A 23,007-nucleotide genomic window follows, 5' to 3' on the forward strand; every position below is an offset into this window, starting at 1 on the left:
GGGGGTGGCGGTGGTGGGGGGTGGGTGGGTGGTGGTGGGGGGGGGGGGGGTGGTGGTGGGGGGGGGGTGGGGGTGGGGGTGGGGGTGGGGGTGGGGGTGGGGGTGGGGGTGGTGGTGGTGGGGGTGGGGGGTGGTGGTGATGGGGGTGTGGGTGGTGGTTGGTCGCTGTCCATGATAGACGGGATGAAGGAAGGGGGGCCGTGGAAGCAGACGTGCTTTGCTGTCAAAGGTGTGCTGGCTGTGGTTATGTTATGGGGACAAGATGAGGGCGCCGCGACCCCGGCGGTGCCTAGGACAGGGCCACCTAGCAGCGGCGTCGCGCGCAGCTAGGCAGTTGGGCAGCTGGGCAGTTGGGCAGCTGGGCAGGGGAGCTGTGCAGCGTATGCGCCTGTGTGCATGCGCGTGCAGCCCGGGCCATTCCCTCGGCACACCTACCCGCCGACACACGCTGGCGGCGGCGCGGCCCTGCCGCACCCTGCACCCTGCTGACTCCCGGCACCGCGCCTCCTTGTCACCGCACCACCAGGCGGGGGCTGGCGCCGGGCAGGGGGCCGCCGGCGGCGATGACGACGATGACGACTTCGAAGTCACCCTGGATGAATTGGACACGGCGGCCATGGCGGCAGCCTCGGTGGCAGCAGCGGGCGGGGCAGGCGCGGCAGGAGCAGGGGCGGCGGCGGCAGGCGGCGGCCGTGCGGCAGCGGGAGCGGGAGCCGGGCCGCCCGCGCCGGGCGGGGCGGTGGGGGCGGATGGAAAGCCGGGTGTGCGGCTGCCGGGGCCGCCTGCAGGTGTGGAGGAGCGGGGTGCGGGTTGGGTGCAGCGGGGGTGGGGGCTAGGGTGCCAGGGTAGGGGGCTTTGGGTGCCAGGAGGGGTTTGGGTTCAAGGGGCTTGGGGTGACAGGAGGGGCTTGGGCTCGGGGCATCTTGCGTGCAGTTCACGGCTGCCGGTTTGGCGGATGCGCGCAGGGGCCTGCTTGGGTATGTGCAGGGGAGGCCCTTAGCCAGCTTGGTGTGTGGGCGCCTACGGCCCTGGGAGTGGGCCTACTCTCTTGAGACCTGCATCCGCCGTTTGTACAGCAACCCACCTTGGTCCGTGCCTTCGTTCCCTGTGCTGCACAGGCCCGCGCCCGCCGCCCGGCGCGCCGGCACCTCCTGGCGGCGGCGGCCTCCCGGTGCCCGGCCCCGCGCCGCCGCCTGGCGGCCCGCCGCCGCCCGGTCCCCGGCCCCCATTCGGCGGCCCCGGCGGCCGGCCCTTCCTGCCTCGCCAGCCGCAACCCATTTACGGTGGGTGTGATTAGAGGGTGCAGGGCCCACAAGGCACCATGCTGCGTGTGCTGCTGCGGGATGGTGTGCCTGGCAGCACTGTCCCGGCCCCCGCCCCGGCCCCTCCTCCCGCTCCTCCTCTTCCTCCTCCCATCATATGTGTAACTCATCCACTCCGCCTTCTATGGCCGGCAATCCCTCTGCCCCCACTCCCTGCCCCCTGCCCTGCGGGGGAAACTATTGTCGCGTTATCAAGCGTAGGCCACGCTCTCCTCCTCGCTCTACTGCATTGGGCTCGGTTTAGTCGGGCTGGTATCTACAACCCCCCGCCCCCGCCCTGCCCCCCAGGCCTCAACTTCCGCTACAACATGGAGGAGGCGGCCTGGCCCACCGAGGCGCGGCTGGACCAGGCCATCAAGCTGCCCAAGCAGACACGAGTCACGCCCGAGGTGGGCAGTGAGGGCGTGTGTGTGTGTGTGTGTGGGTGTGTGCGCGCGTGTGTGTGTGTGTGTGTGTGTGTGTGTGTGTGTGTGTGTGTGTGTGTGTGTGTGTGTGTGTGTGTATGGGGGGGGCTGTGTGTGTGTGTGTGTGTGCATATGGGAGGGGCTGTGGTTGGTGGGGGGCGTGTGTGTATGTGGGGTTAGTGTTCCCCTTGAGCTTTCCTTGCCACTCAGAACGCGCTTACACACGCGCGCGCTGTCGCTCTCTCCCTCGCTTCGTCATGTGCTCACACGCCCGCAGGAGTACCGGGCGTTCCTGTCGCTGGGGCACGGCGAGATCTTTGAACTGGACTTGGACAGGTGCGGCCGGGGTGTGTGGGGGTGGGCCCTTGCGCTTGCCTCAGTCACACACACACACACACACACGCGCACACGCACACACACACACACACACACACACACCTGCACCCCTTCCTGTATCCTTGCCTTGCGCTGTCTCTCTCCACACACACACACACACGCCTCGCCACCTGGCCCGGGCCTTTGTCCATGCCCACGCTCATGCACCTGCACCCGTGCCCGTGCCTCACGCGCACACACAGGGTAATCCGCGGCCGTAACTCTGCATCGCATACACTGTCCTACGCGTAATGTTTTCCTTGTGCTCTTTGACACAGGGTGCTGCCCCACGAGGCGGGCTGGCGCAACCCCAGCGCCAACCCCGGCGACTACTTCAACTACGACATGAACGAGACCGCCTGGCGCGCCTACTGCGCCGCCATCCGCGCCTTCCGGGACACCTTCGACCTGCGCGCGCCCGTGCCGGCGCTGTGCCCCGAGCTGAGCGGCCCCGCGGGGCGCGGCGCGCCGCAGGGCGTGGACTTTGGTATTGACTACGGACTGCCGCCCGAGGTGGTGGCGGGGCTGAGGGCGGCGGGCCGCACGCGCCGCTTCCAGGTGGGCGGCAGCGCGGGGGCGGGGAGGGGGAGGGTTACGTGCCCAAGCTCAATAAGCGGGGGGGGGGAGGTAGCCGTTCATTTGAGAACAAGGTGATTCATATTACAAGGGGGCTTTGTTTCACCAATGTCACCTGGTTCCTGCCGCGCGTGTGTGTGTCTGCCGGTTGCTGCCCCCACCTCCTGGAGGCGCGGGCCTGCCTGCTGGTGCGCCGCCCCTGCATGGGTGCACCTCGGGCCACACCGCCGCAACACGCCCCCTGCCAAATATACCACTGCCGCGCGCCCCTCACCACACCGCACAGACACACGCACACGCATGCACACCTCTTTGCGCTTGTTTTCCTTGTGCTCGTTGAACGCAGCGCTTCGACGCCGAGGGCAACCCCCTGCCCGGCCCGGAGCAGCTGCCGGCTACCGCGCACGACTGGCTGGGTGAAATGGCGGGCGCCACAGGTGGGACCGTGGGCGGCTGGCTGGGGGGCTGCGTGGCTGGGTGGGCCAGGGAAGGAGGGGGGACCGGCTGTGTTGGCAGTGGTGGTGGTGAGGGTGTCGGACGCTCAGTGCGCACTTTGCCCCGCCTTTTTCACCAGCTCAACCCGCCTCTCCCGGTCCTTCTTGACCCGGGCTGCTCCCCGGCCCTCCCGCTGCTCCTCCCCACCCCACGCCGCAGCGACGGGCGGCTGGGACGGCAACGAGTACGCCTTCAACGGCCGCACCGGGCAGCGCGAGGCGCCCAGGCGCAGGGGGCCGCCGCCGCGAGTCCGGGGCGCCGCGGCGGCTGCGGCGGCGGCACGGTGGGCGACTGCGGCGGCGGCGGACGAGGACGATACTATCATTCCGCTGACCGAGGTGCGGTGGCTGGTCTTGCTGCGGCGTGTGGCTTTGATGGATGCGTGCACATACTCAGCATGTTGCGCACGTCTGTTTGGCGCTGGCAGAGCGCCCCGCTTGGCCCACCGCGGCGCGGTACCGCATTGGACTCATCCCCCACCTCATCACCTGCATGTCCACTCGCCGCAACAGGTGGAGCTGGATGAGGTGGTGGTGGACGGGCCGGACCAGCAGCAGCAGCAGCCGGAGGAGGAGGAGGAGCCGGAGCAGGAGCAGGAGGTGAAGCAGGAGGAGCTGCAGGCGGCGCAGCAGGAGCAGGAGGGGGTTGCCGCGGCAGAGGGCCAGGAGCAGGCGGAGGCGGAGGCAGGCAACGCGGAGGCGCAGGAGCCGGCAGCAGCGGAGGGGCAACAGGGCCCGGAGGCGGAGCCAGCTGGCCAAGTGCAGCAGGCAGACCAGGGCCCCTCCGAGCCCGCAGGTGCCGCCGCGCCGGACGGCGTGGAGGCCGCCATGGACGCAGCCAACGCCGACGCCGCTGGCGCCGTCAAGGTCAAGGCCGAGCCGGGCACGGAGGAGGGCGCCCAGCAGCCCCCGCAGCAGCAGCAGCAGCTGGGCGCTGCGGCCGTGAAGGCGGAGGTGAAGCGCGAGCCGGCCTCTGGTGCGCCGCGTGCCCTCCCCGCGGCTCCTGTCAAGCGCGCGCCGGTGTGGGTCAACGCCGACTACGACCCGCCCACCGCCTACCTGCCGGGCGGCGACCTGGCGCCGCCCCACTACGGCCCGCTGCCCAAGCGCCCACGCAGCCCCGAGCCGCCCTCACGTAAGTACGGCGGGACCTGGACGGAGGGAGGCGCGGCGAGGGGCTGGGAAGCCAGGAAGCAAGGGGCTGAGCGTTTGGGGGCGAAAGGCGGCAGACACCGGTAATGTACAGTGCTGCGTCCGACCCTGCAGCTCCAAGCCTGTGCCCTGCGCTTGTCCAAAATACCGCCACCACGCTCATCCACAACCGATACAACCCCGGTGCCGGACTCCTGAATCCTGCCTTGCCGCCGCCGCACTGCCCGGCCTGCCACAGGCTACTTCCGTCGCCAGGACGACGACGCCGGGCCCAGCGGCCGGGACCGCGAGCGCGAACGCGAGCGTGAACGCGAGAACCGCGCCACCCGCCGCGAGCGGGAGCGGGAGCGCGAGCGGGAGCGCGAACGCGAGCGGGAGCGGGAGCGGGAGCGGCGCATGGGGCTGGCGGCCGTCAAGTTCGAGGCAACGCCGCCGCCACCGCCCGGATTGCTTGCTGGCATGCCGCCCATCGACGGCGTCGGCCTGGGCCCGATGAGCGGCGTGATGCTAGACGGCATGCGCACCGGGCTGGACTCGGACGCGGTGCTGGTGGGCGGCACGGGCGGCGACGACGACGACGGCGACTTCTACCTGGACGGCGGCGGCGGCGGCGACAGCGACGAGGAGGAGCAGCGTGGTGGCGGCGGCGGCGGCGGCGGGGGTGCTGGCGGCATGGGTGCTGGCCCAGGGCCCGGTCCGGGCATGGGCTTGGGCCTGGGTATGGGTATGGGCGGGCCGCCGGGCCGGGGCGCTGAGCTGGACCTGGGTCCGGACATGCCGCCCCTGATGGGAATGGGGATGGGGCTGGGCATGGGCATGGGCTTGCCGCCTGTGGTGCCGCCCCAAGCGCAACAGCAGCAGCAGCACCAGCAGCAGCAGGGAGGCCGGGGCGGTGGCGATGGCGACGACGGCGGCGAGGCGGCGGCGTTCGGAGACTTCAGCGCGGGCGGCGGTGACTACTACCTGGATGACGGCAGCGACCAGCAGCAGCACCAGCAGCAGCAGCAGAGCTCGCCGTCAGGCCAGCACCATCGCGGGCACCACAACCACCTCAACAACAATAACAATAACAACAGCAGCAATAACAACCAGCACCAGCAGCATGACTCGCTGTTCTCTGACCCCATGGGCTCCGGCCTAGACCTGCTGGACCCGCTGGCCATGATGGGCGGGATGGGCGGCCTGGCGGGGCTGGGCGGCCACATGGGCATGCCGCCACCCGGCATGTCCGGCATCATGCTGGGAGGCATGCCCGGCCTGCTGCCGCCCGTGGCGCCGCTGCCGGTAGCCGGGCCAGGAGGAGGAGGAGGGAGCAGCGCAGGGGGAGCCGGGAGGGCGGCGGCGGACCGCGGCCCGTCGCGGGACCGGGACCGCGAGCGGGACAGCAGGTGTGCGCGCGCATGTTGCGTTTGGGAGTGTGCGCGCATGTCGGCATGGGCTAGGGCTGAACTCAAACCGGATTCTGTTGGCTCCTATTTTGCGTCCGCTTCCGCCACTATTGCACGGCCTCTTGCAACCGCGAGGGTACCTGTCTCATGCTCAGTCCTGAGCTGGCACTTGCGCTCCTCCCATGTCTGTATGCTGCGCCCCCACAGGCATACCAGCAGCCGGCGCTCGCGTTCTCGCTCCCGTTCCCGCCGCTCGCGCTCCCGCTCGCGTGACCGCGACCGGTCCGGGCGCAGTATTGGCGGCGGCGGCGGCAGCAGCAGCGGCCGTGACCGGCACCGCTCGCGCTCGCGGGAACGCAAGGACCGAGAGCGTGAGAAGGAGCGGGAGCGGGACGGCAAGGACCGAAGCGGGCGGGACAAGGAGAAAGACAAGGAAAAGGAAAAGGACCGGCGGCGTAGCAGGAGCAGGGACAGGGACAGGGACCGGGATAGGAAGGACAGGGACAGGGAGAAGGACAGGGACCGCAGGGACAAGGACCGGCGGTGAGGGTGTGTGGCGGCCGCGGCGTGCGGTCCTGAGCACCGTTGGAGGATTGGAGGTCCTTTGTTGTGACGTTTGGCCGTATGGGTGTGGCGTGCGCTTGACTGACTTTCTTTGGAGGTTGCCATGACGAAGAGGAGTTCTGGACTGTCTGGACAGCGCAGTGGCGATTGACAGGGTCGTTGTGCGCCAGGGTTGCTCAAGAGGCTTTATGGTGGGCGTGTCAGCCGGGTTCAGGCTGACCGCCAGGGCCCTGGCATGCAGGGCCAAGGTATGAATAATCTATGCATCCAGGGGCGCATGCCCTGCGTGTTTGCGTCTCGCATGAATGCGGATGTTACAGAGGGGACAGTCCCAGCAGTCTCGCATGGCGTCAGCGCTACACTGTAAATCCGTTTTGAGCGCCCCGCTCCCTGGACGGCACAGTGGGCGGCTGTAGCCAGACAAGTCGGGGCCGCCATGGCCGCACACGGCTCTTCCAGCACTGTACGTGGACAGGATTCAGGTGCCTGGGCAGATGAGCGTAGTCATAAATAGGCCGCCGGGACAGGAGCCTTCACAGGTAGTCGCCATGGCGCGTGGGGGCTGGCGGGGGGGCTGCGCGGGCCTGTGACAGGACTGCCTCGCTGCCCGTAGCTATACGCCTACGACACCGAGCAGCCCTTGCAAGCTGCATGGACTGTCGAATCCCGAACATGACCACAGCGAACAGCGCGCGTCCGGCGGCGTCCCCGGCGCTACCTGTCATGAATGGGATGGGGCGTTTCCAGATGCCTCTTATGGGACGGAAATAGCGCCCAACTCCCTAGGTCATACACTGCTGCGATACCTTTACCGGCGCACAGATATCCTTCAACATCCCGCGAGTTTCGAGAGTCTCTTGTCCCCCGTCATTCATTAAACCAGGGCAGACCACCCGCGTATTCAGGCGGCCAGCGGCCCCTTCCGCAGCAGCAGCTGCTAACAATCCTGTCTCAGCCAGACCTGGCTTGCACAGAGGAGCCGCGGCCCCAAGACGAAATGGCTCAAACTTGGCCCTGTGTGCTCTGCGAGAAGGACGTGACCGAGGATGACCACCGCAGGTATGCAGTTAGGTTGTGGCCCCTGTAGCTGCCTCGGGGGCGCAAGGTGCTGGCGCGGGGACGTTTTCGAGGGGACACCGAAAGTCGGTGGCCGCGGCAGGAACAGCAAGACTAGCTGCGCAGCTCCTGTTTTCCATTCTGATATGCGAGCATCGAGCTAGCGTGGATGGCGTTGCAGGGCGCACTAGAGTTCTGTAGCGCGTTCGCCCGTCCCGCACCATAGCTAGGGAGGCCCAGGGAGGAGTTGTCGGAGGCTGTTTGCTGCAGCAGGAAGAGGCATGCCTTCGCGGAGCAGCAGGGAGGTGGCGGTGAACCCTGCTGCATGGGCCGGACCCTTCAATCGCTTCTCGCCTTTCACGCACGCACAGGGAGGTCGACTGTCCCAACACCAAGTGCCCTGGGCGCGTGTATCACGAGGACTGGTGGGTTGACGGACGTTTCGCAAGGCCTCCTGGAAAGCGGGAGTCAGTGGGGGACTGTTGATTGAAACTCGCGCCTCGATTTTTGTCCTTCTGTAGCATCGTGAACTACCTGAAGAAGACCAAGTACAGCAGGGACCGTGCGGTGAGTTTTGGCTGTGGGCTTCGCAGGTCACCTGCGCAACCCCCTCACGCCCAACCTGCCACCCACGTTGTGCCCCACAGACCGGGTTTCCGTGTCCCGTGGTTTTGCCTACTGGAAAGCAATGCCCCGGATACGTGTGCAAGATGCACGTAAGTGGAAACCTGCCAAGGAATATGGGGGCTCGCTTCATGTGTGTCGCGGGGCACATGTGGCGTAGGCAGTAGGGGAGGGGCAACTTTGCTGCACCAAGCCGTGCTTCATTTGTGTCGCGGGGCACATGTGGTGTAGGCAGTTTGGGAGGGGCAACTTTGTTGCACCAAGCCGTGATAGTCGCGGACCTTATATGAGGCACAGGCGGTGGTTAACTAAGCCGCGGCTCGCGACCATCTTCGTTAGGCTCACACAGGGTTGTAGGCTGGGCCTTGATTGTCTGCCGTGACACCCTTTGACCTTGCCCTGTGCTTGCTGGCGCTGCCTTCTCCTCACAGTCCTTCTTCCCGATGAATCAGAAGAAGAAGGCCGCACGCGTTGCGGCCGCGGCGCAGGCCGCAGTACAGGTGAAGGCCAAACCTCCCCTGCCTCCACCGAAACCCAAACAAGCGGGCGTGGTGGCGGCCATTTCTGCGATGAAGTCAGGTGTGTGCATGCGTTGCGGCGTGTACTTTCGACCTTGCAATTGAGTTTGCTTCCGCAGACGCTTGCCCACATCGCTCGCGCCTACGTAGCATACCTTTGCACCTGAACAGACAACGACTGTGTCAATGGGTGCTCTAAAGCAGTCCCCTTCCTGACATCCACAGGCACACCGCAGCCAGTGGCGGTCAAGGCCGCCGCGAAGCCACTTGCGGTGATCAATGGCAACACGCAGGCGACTGCCGCCGCTGCGCCCAGGCTCATTCCCGGCCTGACCGGCGCCTTCCAGGATCCCGCTGCATTGCGGGCTGAGGTTGCCAAGCTCAAGGCGGAGGCCAAGGCGCCCGCCACGGCCAACAAGCACCAGAACAACAAGGCGGTGGCCACCGCGCTGGGCGGAGGCAGGGCTGGTCGCATTGTTGAGGAAGATGATCGCGCTCCACGCCAGCCCACGCTGTGGGATGCCATGGGTAACACAGGTGAGGCAAGGGGCAGGAATGCGGGTTTGTTGTCTGCAGCTGTCACTCTGAGGCGTTACCGGGTAGTTCATCTCCTTTTCTCCTTGTGCTGCCGCGGTCGTGCGCTGACTTGCCTCCATGCGTTGCCTTGGCCGTAAAGGGTTTGGCGCGGCGCGCGGAGACACGGCGGGCTGGATGGAGGCCGCCAACCTCAACATCTACACCATGGAGCAGCCGGGCGGCAACTTCAGCGCGTTGCTGCAGCGCCGCAAGCAGGGCAACGCCGGTGCCGGCGGCATCACTTGGAACAAGCCGTTTGAGCGCGACGGCTCCGAGAGCGACGCCACCGGCAGCTGCGACGGCGGGGAGCTGGGCCTGGACCTCAGCCACGCCAACTCCAGCCTGCTGCTGTCGCCCTCTGGCGGCGGCATGATTAGCCCGCGCTCCGCCACGGACGTCGCCGGCTTTCCCGCGCTTCCCACCAAGGACCCGCCTCCGCCCGCGTCCGATGTCAGCAACCCGAACACCACAACCACCACCCCCGCCAACGGCAACGGTGGCGGCGGCCGTCCCCTGGCCGACTACGTGGACGACGATGTGGACATTCTGGCGCTGGTGGCCGAGCAGGTGGAGAAGGAGCGGCAGCAGCAGGAGGCGCTGCGCCGTGAGATTGAGCTGCAGCAGCAGCAGCTGGCCGCGGGTGGCGCCCACGACATCGCCGTCGCCGCCGGCCTCACCGACCCCACCTACAACACCATCGTCGCCAACGCCCTTAACGCCACCGACAACACCGTCTACACCACCGACAACGCCGACCAGCTTCTGCTCCAGAAGCCGCAGGCCCTGACCGCCGTGGCCCCCGCCGCCGACCCCGTTGTGTCGTACGACATCGTGTACAGCAGCGAGGGGCAGGAGGTGGTGCTGGAGCCCACCAGCAACGCCTACTACCGGCTGGAGGACGTGTACGGCGTGCCGCGGGCCGCCATGGCCTTTGCCGATTGCCCCGGCGAGGACGGCAACGTGTACAGGTGCGTGGCGGTGACGGCCAGCATGGCCGCTGCGCGTGCCGCGCTGGCGACGGCCTGGGTGGACGCGCAGGACGACGCGCTCGCCGCCGCAGCGGCGCAGGAGCAGCTGCGGCAGCAGGCCGCGGCGCAGCCCGCCGTCCTGACAGCCTCCGAGATGATGTTTGGCGTTCAGCAGCCGCACTCCGGCGGTTACGCTGTTAACGGCGTCGCGCTGGTCGCGGCCAAGGCAGCCGGGGCCAGCCCTGGCGGCTCGCCTTACGGAGGCAAGGCCAAGGGTGCGGCGACGGTGGCGGTCGAGGAGGGCGGTGAGGACGACGACGACGATGTGAGCGACCTGATGGCGCTGCTGTGCGCCTGAAGGGGTTGAGGCTGGATAGGTTGGATAGGGCTGGCTGTAGAAACTGTATGTTTTGGTCTGCGGTTGCTGCGACTCTCTAAAAGCCTCCCCTGAAAGCTTGGATCAGGGGTACGGCAGAGAGGTTAGAAGAAGCAGTAATTAGTCCAATTCAACAGCTCTCACGGCCGCCATGTGTGTGCGTGTCTAGAGCCATCTCAATAAAAATGAGCATGGTTTGCAGTCTGCAAAAGAACACAAACGAATTGCATGTTGTCAGTGAAATATTACTGTAATTTGCAAAAACCCTAGCTTGCTCACACGGAGTCTGCATCAAACACAGCGTCGGATGGGGCCGGGGCGGCATCATCAGGCCCCACTCAGCGGGCATCAGCTGTGGACTACCTGAACGGCTAGACCACATGCCCGGCACACGCAGCCATAGCTTCAACAGCACTGTCCCCATGTTACTGAGGCCAGGTCTATGCGCCCATAAACAGCTGATGTTTACGCGTCCCTCAATCACACGCCCCGCTCTTGCGCGTGCGCGTCTTGCTCCACTAGGGCGGCCTCGGCCGCTGCCGCCACCTCCTGCCCGTACTCCAGCCGCCGCAGCTGCTCCAGCGGCCAGCCGGCGCCGTACACCTCCTTGTCCGCCAGCACCACGCCGTTGTACTGCGCCCGCAGCTGGGCCACCTGTGAAGGGTGGGGACACGGATGCGCGTTGACACTGACTGACTCAGCCTCAGCCTCAGGGGGTTCTCCATTTCTCATGCCACGCATTGCAGACAGCAGAGGCGGTGTCCTCCAGGTTGGTTTCGGGCATGTCCTTTCTGGTGGTTCCAGCGCAAGCCCGCCAGCCGTCTACCAGCCCAGCCATCATGATACATAGACTTCTTTCCGTCGCAATTTTGCGCTACTGACTGGCCTGCTGACCCTGCTCCCGTGCCGCCTGCGAGCCAACCCCGCCTCCCGCTCTGGTCTGCATATGCCTTCTTGTAATGTCGCATTCACATGCACTAGTTTCGTGAAGCACGTCAACATTAGGCGGTGGGGTGAGCAGTTGAGCACCGTGCTGTCGGGGGTGGTCCCGAATGCGGCCCCGCTACGCCCCGCCACCTGTATCTACTTGCCACTCCCAGACTCCACACGGGGGACACGCCCGGTTCCGGAAACCCAGGATTGGGCGTTCTTATTCATACAAGCACCATTTACAGTTCTATAAAGCACGTTACCCTCGGTATGTGAGCAGCATATGTTCACACATAATAGCGGGCTAGGTGTCGTGAAGGTCCCGCGAGCGCGAGACCAATTTTGAGCATGTTCGCTCAAATCCGCTAAGCGTGAACCCACAAGCCCTGACTAGGCTTATTTACACCCTATGAAAGCAATTGCACCTATAAGCGCAGGCTCGCAGGCCTCAGCGAGCAGTGTAATTTCCTATGGGACCGCCAACAAAGTTAGAGTTGCACCTTCCGATGCATCTGGGTTGCTTCCATATGCCATGTAGGCGACTCTGGGAGCGGTTGCAGGTCCGTTTGGGTCCCCGCTGCTCAAGAGGTCCGCCATGAATTTGGTTTCATGCAAAGGGCAGCTCGACTAGCTTTTAAGATTGCCGTCGCCTAGATAGAGCATATATAGCATATATTAGGTGCTGTAGCCCGCCGGCAAGACCATTCGGTGGACATGCATACAGCATGCTGGTCGGAACAACAACTGTCGGTGCTGCGGTCGTCAAGACATAATCTTGTATGCATATATGTGCTATGTAAAGCTTCAGGGCTGTGTCAGGCCCCGTTTTCTGGGACCTCCGTCCCCATGTACCCAGCTCAGCACACATGCGTGCGTGCCTGCCCGGAAGTGTCCCCGTCGAGCACACCCTGGCCTCCGATCGCGCTCGTAGCTGGTGAGCTTATACATATAGATGTACATATGCAATAGGAAGCGTGGGGGCCCGTCCTGAGGCAGTTAGCATGGGGTCAGTCTGTTCACCCCTCCGCCCCCCCCTAAAACCGCGTGTCAAAACACACACGCTTGCCGTACGACATTAAACCATCCGTTACACCACCGGAAGGGTGCAAACGTGTCCAGGAGCTACTGCCGAAATCCCAGCGTGTACCGACTGGCATAGCACCCCCGCCTAGGGTCTTAAAGTTGGGGGGTACCGTGAACCAGGCGTGTCCCCCGTGTGCCCAGACTCCCTCCTATCACCCCTGCTGCCAATACGCGCGGCCTGGCCTCCGCGACTGCGCACCTGCTCGAAGCGGTAGGCCAGGCCGGGCAGGTCAGCCGCCGCCAGCTCCTCCCCAATGCACCGCGCCTCCTCCCGCCTCGTGTCGCCGCTGCCATTACCACTGCTGCTGCTTGTGCTCCCATGGGTATTGCCGTCACCGCCTGCAACCGGCGCTGCCACGGATCCAGGTCCTGCACGCGAGGGCCCCGCCGCCGGCCTGCCGAGCCGCGCCCGCTGCTGCCGCCGCCGCCGGGCCTCCGCCGCCACCGCCTGCTCGAACTCGCGCCGGGCCTCAGCCAGCTCATCCCGCAGCTCCAGCGAGCGCGGCTTGATGGCCTGGAGTGAAGCGGATTGGGGCGGAGGAGGAGCACTGCTTGCTCGCGCATTTTTGACGCACGCTGTCAGCGCTGTCTCCTCGTGCGCGTTTGATGTCACACGTGCATACGTAGAACTTGTGCCGTATGCAGCAGAGGCAGATACACACACGCACTCCTGCACACTCTCCGGCAGAGCCCCACCTGTGCGCCCATGCTGCGTGACAGTGCGGCCAGCAGCGGGTCGATCCGGTAGAACTGCGCGTCGTGCTTGGCAGGCAGCGCCTCCAGCGGCTGCCCGCGGCCCTGTGGGAGCGAAACCGGGTATGCACGCGCGCGGGGTTTACCGAATGCCGGGTCGCCCGGGGTGCACCGGGTGCCAATGGTACCGTAGTACCGGTACCACTCGCTTTCCCGCCGTGTCACACGGTGTTGTTTGAGCTGTGTCGCCCCTTTCACAACCCCTTCAACACCGCCGTCACCCCCAAGGCGGCAGCCCCAAACCCACCCCTACCCCTGCACGCACCTTCAGGTTATCCAGCTCGCCGCGCGCCACACTGTCCCGGATGCGACGCTCCACCATAGCCTGAGGCGGCAGTGGGCGGCAGTGGGCAGCAGTGGGCGGCAGTGGGCGGGAGGGGCGGGAGGGGCGGGTGAGTGCGGCGTGTGAGGGAGGGAGCGGCTTGGCGGCAGCGTCCGCCGCCCCGGCACGTGGGGTGGAGACTGGAGCAGTGCGACCGGTGCAGGAGACCCAACCTTTCGAAATGGGGCTTCAGGTCTCCTAGGCGCATACACGCACGCCCTTGCCAGGCCGCTCTAGACTGGCGGCAAGTCCCAAACTTATTCATAAGGGGCAAGAACTGTTGGCATATCGGCTCGTCGGCAACTCTTGCAAGTGCCCACCTCGATCCCTGACTCGCCGTACGTGACCGGCTGCCAGCCCGACAGGTCCTCCAGCTCCGCATCCTGCCACGTCAGCGGTGGCGGCGGGTGTCCATGCCCCGCCCCCGAGTGCGATGCGGCTTGCGCATCTGCAGCAATAGTACCAGCCACTGGCGCGGATGGTGCAGGCGGCCGTTGCGCCGCCGCGGCCTTGGGGCCCCGCGCATATGCGTTTAGGTCGGCCCGGGCACGGCTGGGGTGCATGAGAAGGTCCGGGTCTTGCGCAGGGCTGCTGGGGTATGACTGTACGGCAAGTGTTGACAGGGTAGCTGCATCAGTCCCAGTTGCTTCGTTTGCTGCTGTCGTTGGTGGCTGGGTGTTGCTCGCGCCGGCGGCAGGGGAGTCGGGGTCGCGCCGACGGCGGTAGTCAGAGGATGCCTTGCCAGCGCGAGCCACCCGGATTTCATCCTATACGGAATGACATGTCAATGCGTCTCATGGGCAGCCGCCGTTTGGGTCGGTGGACGGGGGGGGTCTGAAGTCACAAGCGAGGGGTGCCTTGAAATGGTGGGGGTAGCAGGCGCGTACGCCCTCAGCTGGTCCGGAGCGGCACCTGCTCAACGCAATATCCCTGGTGAACCCCCAGGGCGACAGCTGAGCAACTGGATATTGTGAGGGACAGACTATGGAGGCAACTGGCAGCTGCAAGGGTGGCACCCACCATGACGGTCTGGCCGCCGTGTGCCGACGAGTTGAGGGCACGCCACTGTCCTAAAAGCAACCCTAGCGCGCCACCACGTAGTTTCAAAGCCACAGACATGGCTCCCAGCGCCTGCCAGCTCCAAGAGCCCACGCTGTACACTGAGCTAGTCGTTCCCGATGGCTTTGCGAACTGCAGAGGGTGTTGCGCTCGCGTGCCGACTGCGCGTGCGAACTTGGCACTCTACTGTAATACGTGGAAACGCCCTCTCTGTAAATGTAATTGCCATGCAAAAACTCGGCTCTTCCGTTCGCAGCCCGTGTCAGGGATTTGCCGCATACATCAGAAGGGGCGAGGCCAAACTACTGTAATGACGTCCAATTTTCGTTCGGTGCAAAGGACCACCGTAACGCAGCACAGTCTGTGACCTAGATATCATAATTATATTGTCTCGGAGTGTCCTTCCACCAAGCCGGTCGGTTTGCTCACGCCACTTCCGAGTGGGCGCAACGGCCGTTTCCTCAGAATGTCTGGCGATGACCCAGAAACAAGCTTCCATTTCCAGGCTGTGCAGCAGCCTAGATGGACGAGGGCGGAGTCGCTTGGCGATGCCGCAAACCTTGTGCTGGAGGGCAAGGCCTACAAAGGAACTCGCACAGGTCTTGTTGTCGAGCGTCTAGTGGGCCTCTACCAGGACAGGTACGCGTACCAGCGAGGACTCTGCAACCGCCACCCTCGAGCAGCATGCAAGCTGGCTCCTTCGCCACTTGACCACACGACCGTTGCTTCGTGCAGGTGCACGACTTACCATGACCCTGTCAGCAAGGCAGATGCTCGAACCTGGCTCCTGGATAGGAACTGCGTTGTCAAGCCCCCAACTGCCGGCGAACTCGCGCCCAAACAGCGGGGCGTGCGCCCCAAGGGCAAGTGGGCCATCACCGCGGCGGTGCAGGGCGTGGACACCTACATCGACCTGGTGAGGGGGTGCCGCAGGAGGGGGCGGGGGATTATTTGGGTAGTGGCAGGTGGTGCCACTGCCACTGCTTTCGAAGGAGGTGCCGTAGCAGCAGCGGCGAAGGTACGGAAGGCAGGCCGAGTAAGGCAGGCCAACCAATCGACCATGCCTCCCAGCCCTCATCTTGCTCAACCCAATCTCATCACGTGGCCCACATGCATGTCAGGCCGCTCCTCCATCGCGCAGTGGCCGCGTGCCGTGCCCCTGCTTTGGTGCCCCCTACCCATCTCAATACCACCTGCCTTATGCACGGCCGCACCCTCGCGCCCCTACCCTCACGCGCCCCCTGCCGCACGCCCCTCTCCCCACTTCCCTTCGCTCCCTGTCTGCATCCCCACACACGCCCGCTACCCCCTCTCCTCCTCTGCGTTCACTCCATCTCCATGAACGGCTAAAGCCCCCATAACGGCTTCTACCCCGCATTTCCCTCCCCCCCGACGACTACGTGACATCTGTACCATTGCGCTCTCCTACCTACGCCCTCTCGTCTTCTTTAACACGCATTTCCCTCCCCCCCCCTCCAGTACGAGTTCACCATCGACTGGCCCGCCAGCTGGGCCGCCAGCGGCTACACCACGCTGGACCTGGGCTTCTCGGAGCGCGAGGAGGCGGTGCGCTGGCACGACGCCGTGACGGGCGTGCTGGCGGCGCTGGCGGCTAAGAAGGGCAAGGCGCCGGGGTGAGGCGCGCGGGAGGGGGAGGGGGAATGGCGGGGCCGGGAAGCGGAGGGGAAGGGGTGGCGGGGGCGTGGTTTTGGAGGGGGCGTCGAGAGGGAAAGTTTGTATGAGAAAAGGTGGGGGACGGTGCTGCCGGGGTCGCTCCCGGAGAGGAGAGCGAGGCAGCGGTGGGCGGGAGGCAGCGGAGTGGGCTCATGAAGGGAATGGCGGGAGTGTCACAAGGCAGTAATTTCGTCGATGGTGTCCAGCGCACGAGCGCAAGCTCTCACCTCGGCCTCACCCACATACCCTCATCTCCGCCCCGAACCCGCCACACACACCGCGGCCCCGCACACGCCCCGCAGAGCCAGCGGCCGCAAGGCCAGTGCCGGCGTCACCGACCTAGGCACCACCTCCACCCCGCCCGGCGGCCTGGCCGCGGGGGCCGGCAGCGGCCCCGGCCTGGCCTCCACCTCCATGCCGGTCACCGCCGGCGGCCGCTCCAACTCCATGGCAGCGCCGTTCGCGAACACGGCCGCGGCCGCTGCCGCCGCTGGCTCGGCCTCGACGCGCGGGCCGGTGAGCTGGAGGAGGGGTGCAGTGGGCAGCGGGAAAGCGGCTAGGCAGGGGGAGGGGCAAGCAGGGGGAGGGGCAGGCAGGGGGAGGGGAGCAGGGCAGGGCTTCAAGGCGCGGGTGGGAGTGTCGTGTGACAGCACGGCTGTGTTGAGAACCGAGGCGCGCAGGACCATGGAGCAGGCGAGCTACACGCGGCCTTGGTCTGGTTGCCATTGACTCCCCGATCCGACGCTGCCTGTGCCCCTGCCACTTTTCATCCTTGCGACGTTCTACTGAACTGTGCGAACCTCCTCTGGGTTGCCGCGTGTGCTTGTGCCCTTCGGGACTCCGCGCCATCCAGCCTGACGGTGAGTTCCGGGCTTCGGGCCTCCTGGCTTGCGTCCGGCTTTCTTCACGTGCTGTGTCGCCGTCTTGCATATGGAGCTAGCACCCCTGGATCCAGCTATGCTGCACACAATTGCCCCTACATAGACTCAACAAACGGCCTACGCTGCCCTTTACCTCACTGCAGCCAAGTCTCCCGCCTCCGCCACTCTGGCCGCAGCCGCTGATGACGACGACGATGACGACATTGACGCCTGGGCCGAGCCGGGCGACAGCGAGGACGGCGAGTACAGCGAGGACGAGGAGGGCGGCGCGGACGGCGCGGCGGACGGCGTGCGCTGGGTGCCGTACAGGTGCGGCTGCGGGACGTGTGGTGGCGGGCATGTTGCCGTACAGTATGAAGGACGGCTGGCGGGTGCGTTTGATGAAGGGGGTGCAATGGGGTTGCAAGGTCAAACGATTGGGAGCATGGGGTGGAAGGCACAGGCACAGTGTGAGGAGTCGGCTGCGGAGCCTGTGAAGCTGTGAAGCATCGCTGGCCTCGAGCCCTGACCCCGCCTGTGCTTTCCCCCCTGAGCGTGATGTGCATGCACTACTACTCGCTGGCGCGAGTGCAGGCAGACCAACGGCGTGGCCATCTACCGGCACAGCGGCGGAGACGACCCCCAGGTGCGGCGGAGTGGAGTGGAGTGGGTGGCTGCGGGTGATGTTGTGGAGGCGCGGACAGGGTGCGGCTGGCTGTGCTGGCTGTGTGTATGTGCGGGAAGGTGGACTGGGAGGCCGTCACGGGTGCGCGAGGCGGGCATGGACAGGGGTGGGGGGACATGAAGGCAATGTGGCGGTGTGCGCCGGGCAGTGCCTGGACTGCAGCGCAAACGCCTTGCGAGGGCTGCCGGCCGGTGCTGCCGGCCGTGCCGTGTGCCTGGCAGCCGCACGTGTCCATCTGGTTGCGGTCCCACGTGCGCAGGATGCAGGCGGCGAGTACATGGTGTCGTGCGTGATCCGCGGCCGGCCGCAGCGTGTGGCCGACGCGCTGCTGCGGCTGCGAGCCAACACCACCATCCTGGGGCCGGCGGAGGCGGCGGAGGTGCTGCAGCCGGCGGACAAGGAGACGGGCATGGGTCGCGAGGTGTGTTGGGGCATGGTAGGGTGGGGCTGCGGGCTGCGGGCTGGCGGGCCACGGGGTTACCGTATGGTTGCGTCGTCCGCGCGCAGAGGTGCGGCGCACCGCCGGATTACCAAACAGAGGCGGAGATGATATGCCGTGCGGTTGCCTAGACGTGGCGCAGCACAGCCAGGCTGCCGCGCTGCTCGTCTGCGGTCGCCCCGTCCCTCGCTGCAACCCGGAGCTCGCGCTGGACTCCCATATGCGGCGTCACCAGTTCGACCGGCTGTAACTGGCTACGCCTTCACTGCTTCAGTGATCATGCATGTCACCCCCTGTCCGCTCTCCCTCGCCCCGTCCCGCCCCCGCCCCGCCCCCCGGCAGGTGGTGCGCCTGGTCCTGACGGCCACGGGCTCGGCGGGCTTCTTCTGCGCGCCGCGTGAGGTCATCCTGGAGAGCATGCGCAAGGTGGGGCTGGTCGCTGCTGTGGGGCCACGTGTGCGCGTGTACACGCGCGCGCGTGACGCGAGCGAGGGCTCTCAAGGCAAGAGCGGGGTGCGGGACCGGGCATGTTGTGAGCCACTTCACCAACATTGCACCACCGCCTGCTTCCTCAGGAGGAGGAGGACGGCGTGATTGTGGTGATGTTCAAGTCAGTGGACCTGCCCCACGAGGCGTCCAGCCAGAGTAAGTCTTTGACAGGGCTGAGCGGCGGGGAGAGCGGCTGGGCGCGGGTGGGCTATATGGGATGAACGAGGTAGGGGCCTGGGTGAATGATTGCGCGCAGCGGTCACACGTGCAGTTGTGTAGATGTTGTGAGTGTGCTTGGTTACCGAGTGCACGGTTGAGTTGTTCACCGTGTGTATGCAGGCGGCGGCAAGCAGCAGCATCTGTACGGGCGGGGCCTGTACCGGCGGCCGGTGCGCGGCAGTGTGGCGGGCGGCTACACCATTGCGGGGCTCAAGGGCAAGGGCACGCACTCGGAGGAGTCCCTGGTCACCTGCATCATCAAGGTGGGCGGCCGGCAGCGATGATGGGGAAGAGGAAGAAAGCGAAGTGGGAGGGAAAGGGGGAGGAGAGCACGCTGTCACTGGCATGTCAATTGCTTCATGCCCATCTGACCCCAAACCCAGATCGACCTGGGCGGCGTGTGCGCGGACAAGTCGTGGGCCCGGCCGCTGGTTGCTCTGGCTGGCTGGACGGACGCATTCCTGGAGCGCATCCTCATGTCCGTCACGCTGCTGCGAGACGAGGTGGAGCAGCGGCGCTTCACGGTGCAGCCGTTCAAAATGGTGTCGTCGGCCAAGGCCAGGTTCAACGAGGTGAGGCGCGGGTTGCTTCACCTCGCACAGTATGAATACCATGCATAGAAAGACACAGGAGACGCTAGAACTCAGCCCTCCCACGGCACACCACTGGGCGAAATGGCTGCGGACCAGTCAGCTCAAGCGCTGCGCGTTGCTCTCCTGCTCACTCGTGCTCGTACCTCGGTCGCCTCCACAAACGCAGGACGGCGCTTTTGTGGGCAGCTTGCAGGCCGCGGCGCGTGCCCAGGCTGCGGGCCTGCTAACCTCCTACATCTCTGTAACCGGCCCCGCGGGCGTGCCGCCCGCTGCCGGTCCCACCCCCAGCGCCTCCTCCACGACGGCTGCGGCGCTGCGTCCCGCCGCGCGCATGCAGTCGCTGCGCGTCGGCAGCGAAACCACTGCCGCCACGGCCGCGGCCGCGGCCACCATCGCGCGTGCTGCGACGAGGCGCATCCAGGTACAACGCGTGCACCGTGCCCTGACGGCAACCGGAACACCGGATACGCATCGGCCCGCGCTATAGGCTGTGGGCAGCGCTCCAGCCTCATGCTGACTTTCTCAGCCCCAACGACTTTGGGCATTACCTCGCTGTTTGCGCGCGTGTTACCTTGCCCGGGCCGTGCTGACTTGCCACCTGTCTTCACAGAGCATTACTGAGGGCGACGAGGCGGCGGGCGAAGGCGCCGCCGCGGGCGGGGACGGCCAGGCGCCGGGTGCCTTGTTCACTGTGCTGGACATTGCGTGGATCCAGTCCCTGGCCTCCATGCCGCGGAAGCACTGGAGCGAGATCCACATCCGCGGCACAGATGCGCCGTTCGTGGTGGGTGGCGGGAGCTGCCCGTGGGCATGCGTTGCGTGCGGGGCTGGGTGGCGCCGGGCTCCTGAAGGCGCGGTGGCGCCCTGTGTGCCGCTGGCCGGCCCGCGCGGCCTGCCTCCGGCATAGCGCTCGTTGGAGTGGATGTGGCGCTGGCATGCAGTGCGATCGCGTGCTGGCTTCAATGCGGCCCCCGCCCCTGCTCCTGCGCGCACGTGGGCGGCCCGCAGGTGCGCGGCCCCACCTACCTCAAGGACCGCAAGAAGGTGCCGGCCGGGCCGCCCGCGTTCCGCCTGGGCGCCATGGAGATGGTCAAGCTGCCCGCGCCCGGCACCGCCGTGGGCGGAGCCAAGGAGGGCACCCCAGGTGCGTGGAATGTGTACGGATGTGCCCAGGTGTGCGGATGTGCCTAGGCCCAGAGTTCGTGCGCGCTTGCCTGAGGCTGACGCCGACAGCAGTGACAATGCCCGCTGCATGGGCCCCCCGCCTCCTGATCCCCCCTTGATACCCCCTCCCGGCACCGCCTCACCGCCTCGCCGCACGCCGCACATGCAGGTGTGGTGCAGCACGTGGCGCGCTTCATCAAGTCCATCCGCGAGGGCGGCGCGCCCTTCTCCGTCATCATCAACCTGGTGAGAGCGCGTTGGTGTGTGTGTGTGTGTGCGAGCTCATCGGTGTGCGCGTGGAAGCACCAGAGAGCACACACAGGGAGGGGCCGAGGTCGTGCATGCTGCAGCAAGCAGCGTGCCAGCAAACGGCGTGCCGCATTCGGTGTACGGCCTGGTGCACATGACCACGGAGCTCTGTGTACGTGTATGGGTGTGTATGGGTGTTGGGGAATGAAGGGCTCGCTGGCTCATTCTTTGGCCCTTCACCTCGCGCAACCAGTGCCGCAACGCTGTGTTGCCGTTCCCTCCTCGTCTGCCCCGCAGGTGCTGCCCGGCTCACCCCTGCTGGGCCTGGTGACGGTGTTCTGCTGCGACAAGCACCCGTCCATCCTGGGCAGCCCGCCCCAGAACCCCATGGACGAGCCGCACGACTGGCAGCCCTTCGACTTCATGCTGCACAAGTTCGTGTACGGCACAGATGAGGAGCGCAACAAGACGCTCAAGCTCATCCCGCACATTGCCAGCGGCAGCTGGATGATCAAGCAATCGGTGGGCACCACGCCCGTGATCCTGGGCAAGGCGCTCAAGGTGTCGTACCACTGCACGCCCACCTACATCGAGGTGGACATCGACATCTCCGCCAACAGCGTCGCCAACTACGTCACCGGCATGGTGCGCGGAGCCACCAGCTCGCTCGTGGTGGACCTGGGCTTCGTGCTTGAGGGTAAGACGGCGGGCGAGCAGCCGCGGCTGCAGCCACGGCGGCGGGCTCCACTCCAGCAATTGTCGCCGACTGGATGTGTGTCGCCTCCAAGCGGCCAGGCCGCGTACGTGCCTGCCGCGTGCCACTGTGCCGCAGGGCTGCAATGTCTCGCGCACGCGCACGCATGCGACCACACGACACGCTTCCATCCCCTGACTTGCCCTGTGTGTTGCCTGACCCGGCCCAACCCGACCTGACCCGGCCCTACCCGCGCACGCACTTCACGGCCACGCAGGCCAGGCTCCGTGGGAGCTGCCCGAGTGCCTTCTGGGCTGCTTCCGTCTGGCCAACCTGGACTGCAACAAGGCCGCGGTGGACCTGGACTGGAGCACGGAGATCCCGCTCACCGGCTGCCCCGAGGAGCTCAAGAAGTAGAAAGGGGTGCAGGGCAGAGGACACAGGAGGCAGCAGCGGCGGGAGCGGGTGCGATTGCTGGGTCCAAGACTGTGCTGCTATGGCGCTGCGAGATTGGGGTGCGAAGCGTGGGGCAGGAGGACAGGAGGGCGTGGCAAGACGCTACTGAGGCTGGGGAGGTGAGGTGCAGCATACGTAAGACAAAGCCGCAGCAGGCTCGGCGATGTTGCTGCTTGCGGCTGACTTGCAGAGGAGGAGGGCGATGTACGGTATGGGGACAGGCCGGGAGGGGCCCACGGGTGGGGCCGTAAGGAGAGGCACCATTAGGTACCGGTGGTTGAGCACAATGGGATGGGATGGGATGGGGTGGCAGTGCAATGCAAGCAGTGAGCCCCCGTGCGTGTGTGATGTGATTTTGGCGTGATTAATGCGGATTGAAAGCCTGTTCAGTGCAAAGGCAATAAGAGGCTTGCCATTGCCAGGACTGCGTGACTAGCACACGCTGGGCGGTAGGAGTGCCCGTGCAGACGGGCCTGGTGCTGCAGGGGGGCTGAATGTGCGTGGCTGTGGGGACTGCCGAATTGGTTCATGCTGCAGGGATTGGGCACTGTGCGCCTGCGTGCGCTGGTGGGTGAACTGACGGCAGGGCCCACGGCTGTATGTGCGTTCACTTGGGTGTTGTACATGCGATGTGTCCGGTAGTAGGACGGCTTCCTATGTTGTGGACTTGTGGTAATCCCACGCACGCACTGAATGGGTCGGGGACGTTGGTGCGCGTGGCGGGGCAGCGGTGGTGGTGTCGCCAATGATGGGGTACGGGGCGTGTCCGACACACGAACACTTTTGTGCACTGCGCCTCAGGGGCTTATGTGTTGAGCTTAAACGTCACTGGCACGGCTCCGCCGGGCTTAGGCACACGCAACGCCACGGGCGCCGGCGGCCCAAGGGTCGATTTTGAACGATCACTTAAGCAGTTTGCCCTGGGGCTCGCGCCCAGCACTCAAA

The 23,007-nt window shown here is 66.0% G+C and overlaps 4 protein-coding genes across 4 annotated transcripts in view; 3 read left to right on the forward strand and 1 right to left on the reverse strand.

Annotated features, from left to right (window-relative positions):
* Nucleotides 1-6,654, forward strand: part of CHLRE_17g745547v5 (uncharacterized protein) — an 8,251-nt gene extending 1,597 nt beyond the window's left edge. The window contains exons 5-14 of the mRNA XM_043072739.1: nucleotides 527-788; nucleotides 1,119-1,283; nucleotides 1,611-1,711; nucleotides 2,004-2,062; nucleotides 2,380-2,659; nucleotides 3,024-3,114; nucleotides 3,332-3,510; nucleotides 3,685-4,306; nucleotides 4,562-5,711; nucleotides 5,919-6,654. Coding sequence (XP_042915198.1) covers nucleotides 527-788; nucleotides 1,119-1,283; nucleotides 1,611-1,711; nucleotides 2,004-2,062; nucleotides 2,380-2,659; nucleotides 3,024-3,114; nucleotides 3,332-3,510; nucleotides 3,685-4,306; nucleotides 4,562-5,711; nucleotides 5,919-6,258 — 3,249 coding nt within the window. The 3' untranslated portion in view covers nucleotides 6,259-6,654. The remainder of the gene's footprint in view (nucleotides 1-526; nucleotides 789-1,118; nucleotides 1,284-1,610; nucleotides 1,712-2,003; nucleotides 2,063-2,379; nucleotides 2,660-3,023; nucleotides 3,115-3,331; nucleotides 3,511-3,684; nucleotides 4,307-4,561; nucleotides 5,712-5,918) is intronic.
* Nucleotides 6,655-7,081: 427 nt separating this feature from the next.
* Nucleotides 7,082-10,662, forward strand: CHLRE_17g745597v5 (uncharacterized protein). Its single transcript, XM_001703551.2, has 7 exons — nucleotides 7,082-7,334; nucleotides 7,703-7,756; nucleotides 7,853-7,898; nucleotides 7,979-8,047; nucleotides 8,387-8,534; nucleotides 8,699-9,010; nucleotides 9,150-10,662. The coding sequence occupies exons 1-7, from the start codon at nucleotides 7,273-7,275 to the stop codon at nucleotides 10,373-10,375; spliced, it is 1,917 nt and encodes a 638-aa protein (XP_001703603.1). The 5' UTR covers nucleotides 7,082-7,272; the 3' UTR covers nucleotides 10,376-10,662.
* A 5-nt stretch (nucleotides 10,663-10,667) lies between these two features.
* Nucleotides 10,668-14,763, reverse strand: CHLRE_17g745647v5 (uncharacterized protein). Its single transcript, XM_043072740.1, has 6 exons — nucleotides 14,502-14,763; nucleotides 13,802-14,248; nucleotides 13,425-13,484; nucleotides 13,103-13,204; nucleotides 12,606-12,920; nucleotides 10,668-11,047 (listed from the first exon to the last, which is right to left on the reverse strand). The coding sequence occupies exons 1-6, from the start codon at nucleotides 14,598-14,600 to the stop codon at nucleotides 10,874-10,876; spliced, it is 1,197 nt and encodes a 398-aa protein (XP_042915199.1). The 5' UTR covers nucleotides 14,601-14,763; the 3' UTR covers nucleotides 10,668-10,873.
* A 120-nt stretch (nucleotides 14,764-14,883) lies between these two features.
* CHLRE_17g745697v5 (uncharacterized protein) lies at nucleotides 14,884-23,005 on the forward strand. Its single transcript, XM_043072741.1, has 18 exons — nucleotides 14,884-15,179; nucleotides 15,276-15,456; nucleotides 16,020-16,174; nucleotides 16,517-16,730; nucleotides 17,068-17,074; nucleotides 17,239-17,404; nucleotides 17,669-17,720; nucleotides 18,019-18,180; nucleotides 18,541-18,624; nucleotides 18,774-18,843; nucleotides 19,027-19,169; nucleotides 19,290-19,478; nucleotides 19,666-19,920; nucleotides 20,110-20,283; nucleotides 20,508-20,643; nucleotides 20,833-20,909; nucleotides 21,210-21,609; nucleotides 21,884-23,005. The coding sequence occupies exons 1-18, from the start codon at nucleotides 15,007-15,009 to the stop codon at nucleotides 22,021-22,023; spliced, it is 2,778 nt and encodes a 925-aa protein (XP_042915200.1). The 5' UTR covers nucleotides 14,884-15,006; the 3' UTR covers nucleotides 22,024-23,005.
* Nucleotides 23,006-23,007: the final 2 nt, after the last annotated feature.

Source organism: Chlamydomonas reinhardtii, chromosome 17 (assembly GCF_000002595.2).
Source record: "Chlamydomonas reinhardtii strain CC-503 cw92 mt+ chromosome 17, whole genome shotgun sequence".
Taxonomy (NCBI): Eukaryota; Viridiplantae; Chlorophyta; class Chlorophyceae; order Chlamydomonadales; family Chlamydomonadaceae; genus Chlamydomonas; species Chlamydomonas reinhardtii.

Bases quoted from the DNA above. Each gene is read 5' to 3' on its own strand.
- CHLRE_17g745647v5 (XM_043072740.1), bottom strand. From the start codon at position 14,600: ATGTCTGTGGCTTTGAAACTACGTGGTGGCGCGCTAGGGTTGCTTTTA. The intron at 14,249-14,501 runs GTGGGTGCCACC...CATTCCGTATAG, and splicing joins ACGGCGGCCAGACCGTCATG to GATGAAATCCGGGTGGCTCG. The intron at 13,205-13,424 runs GTGCGTGCAGGG...TCGCTCCCACAG, and splicing joins GCGAGCTGGATAACCTGAAG to GGCCGCGGGCAGCCGCTGGA.
- CHLRE_17g745597v5 (XM_001703551.2), top strand. From the start codon at position 7,273: ATGGCTCAAACTTGGCCCTGTGTGCTCTGCGAGAAGGACGTGACCGAG. The intron at 7,335-7,702 runs GTATGCAGTTAG...ACGCACGCACAG, and splicing joins ACCGAGGATGACCACCGCAG to GGAGGTCGACTGTCCCAACA. The intron at 7,899-7,978 runs GTGAGTTTTGGC...TGTGCCCCACAG, and splicing joins AGTACAGCAGGGACCGTGCG to ACCGGGTTTCCGTGTCCCGT.
- CHLRE_17g745697v5 (XM_043072741.1), top strand. From the start codon at position 15,007: ATGTCTGGCGATGACCCAGAAACAAGCTTCCATTTCCAGGCTGTGCAG. The intron at 15,457-16,019 runs GTGAGGGGGTGC...CCCCCCCTCCAG, and splicing joins TGGACACCTACATCGACCTG to TACGAGTTCACCATCGACTG. The intron at 20,284-20,507 runs GTGGGTGGCGGG...GGCGGCCCGCAG, and splicing joins GCACAGATGCGCCGTTCGTG to GTGCGCGGCCCCACCTACCT.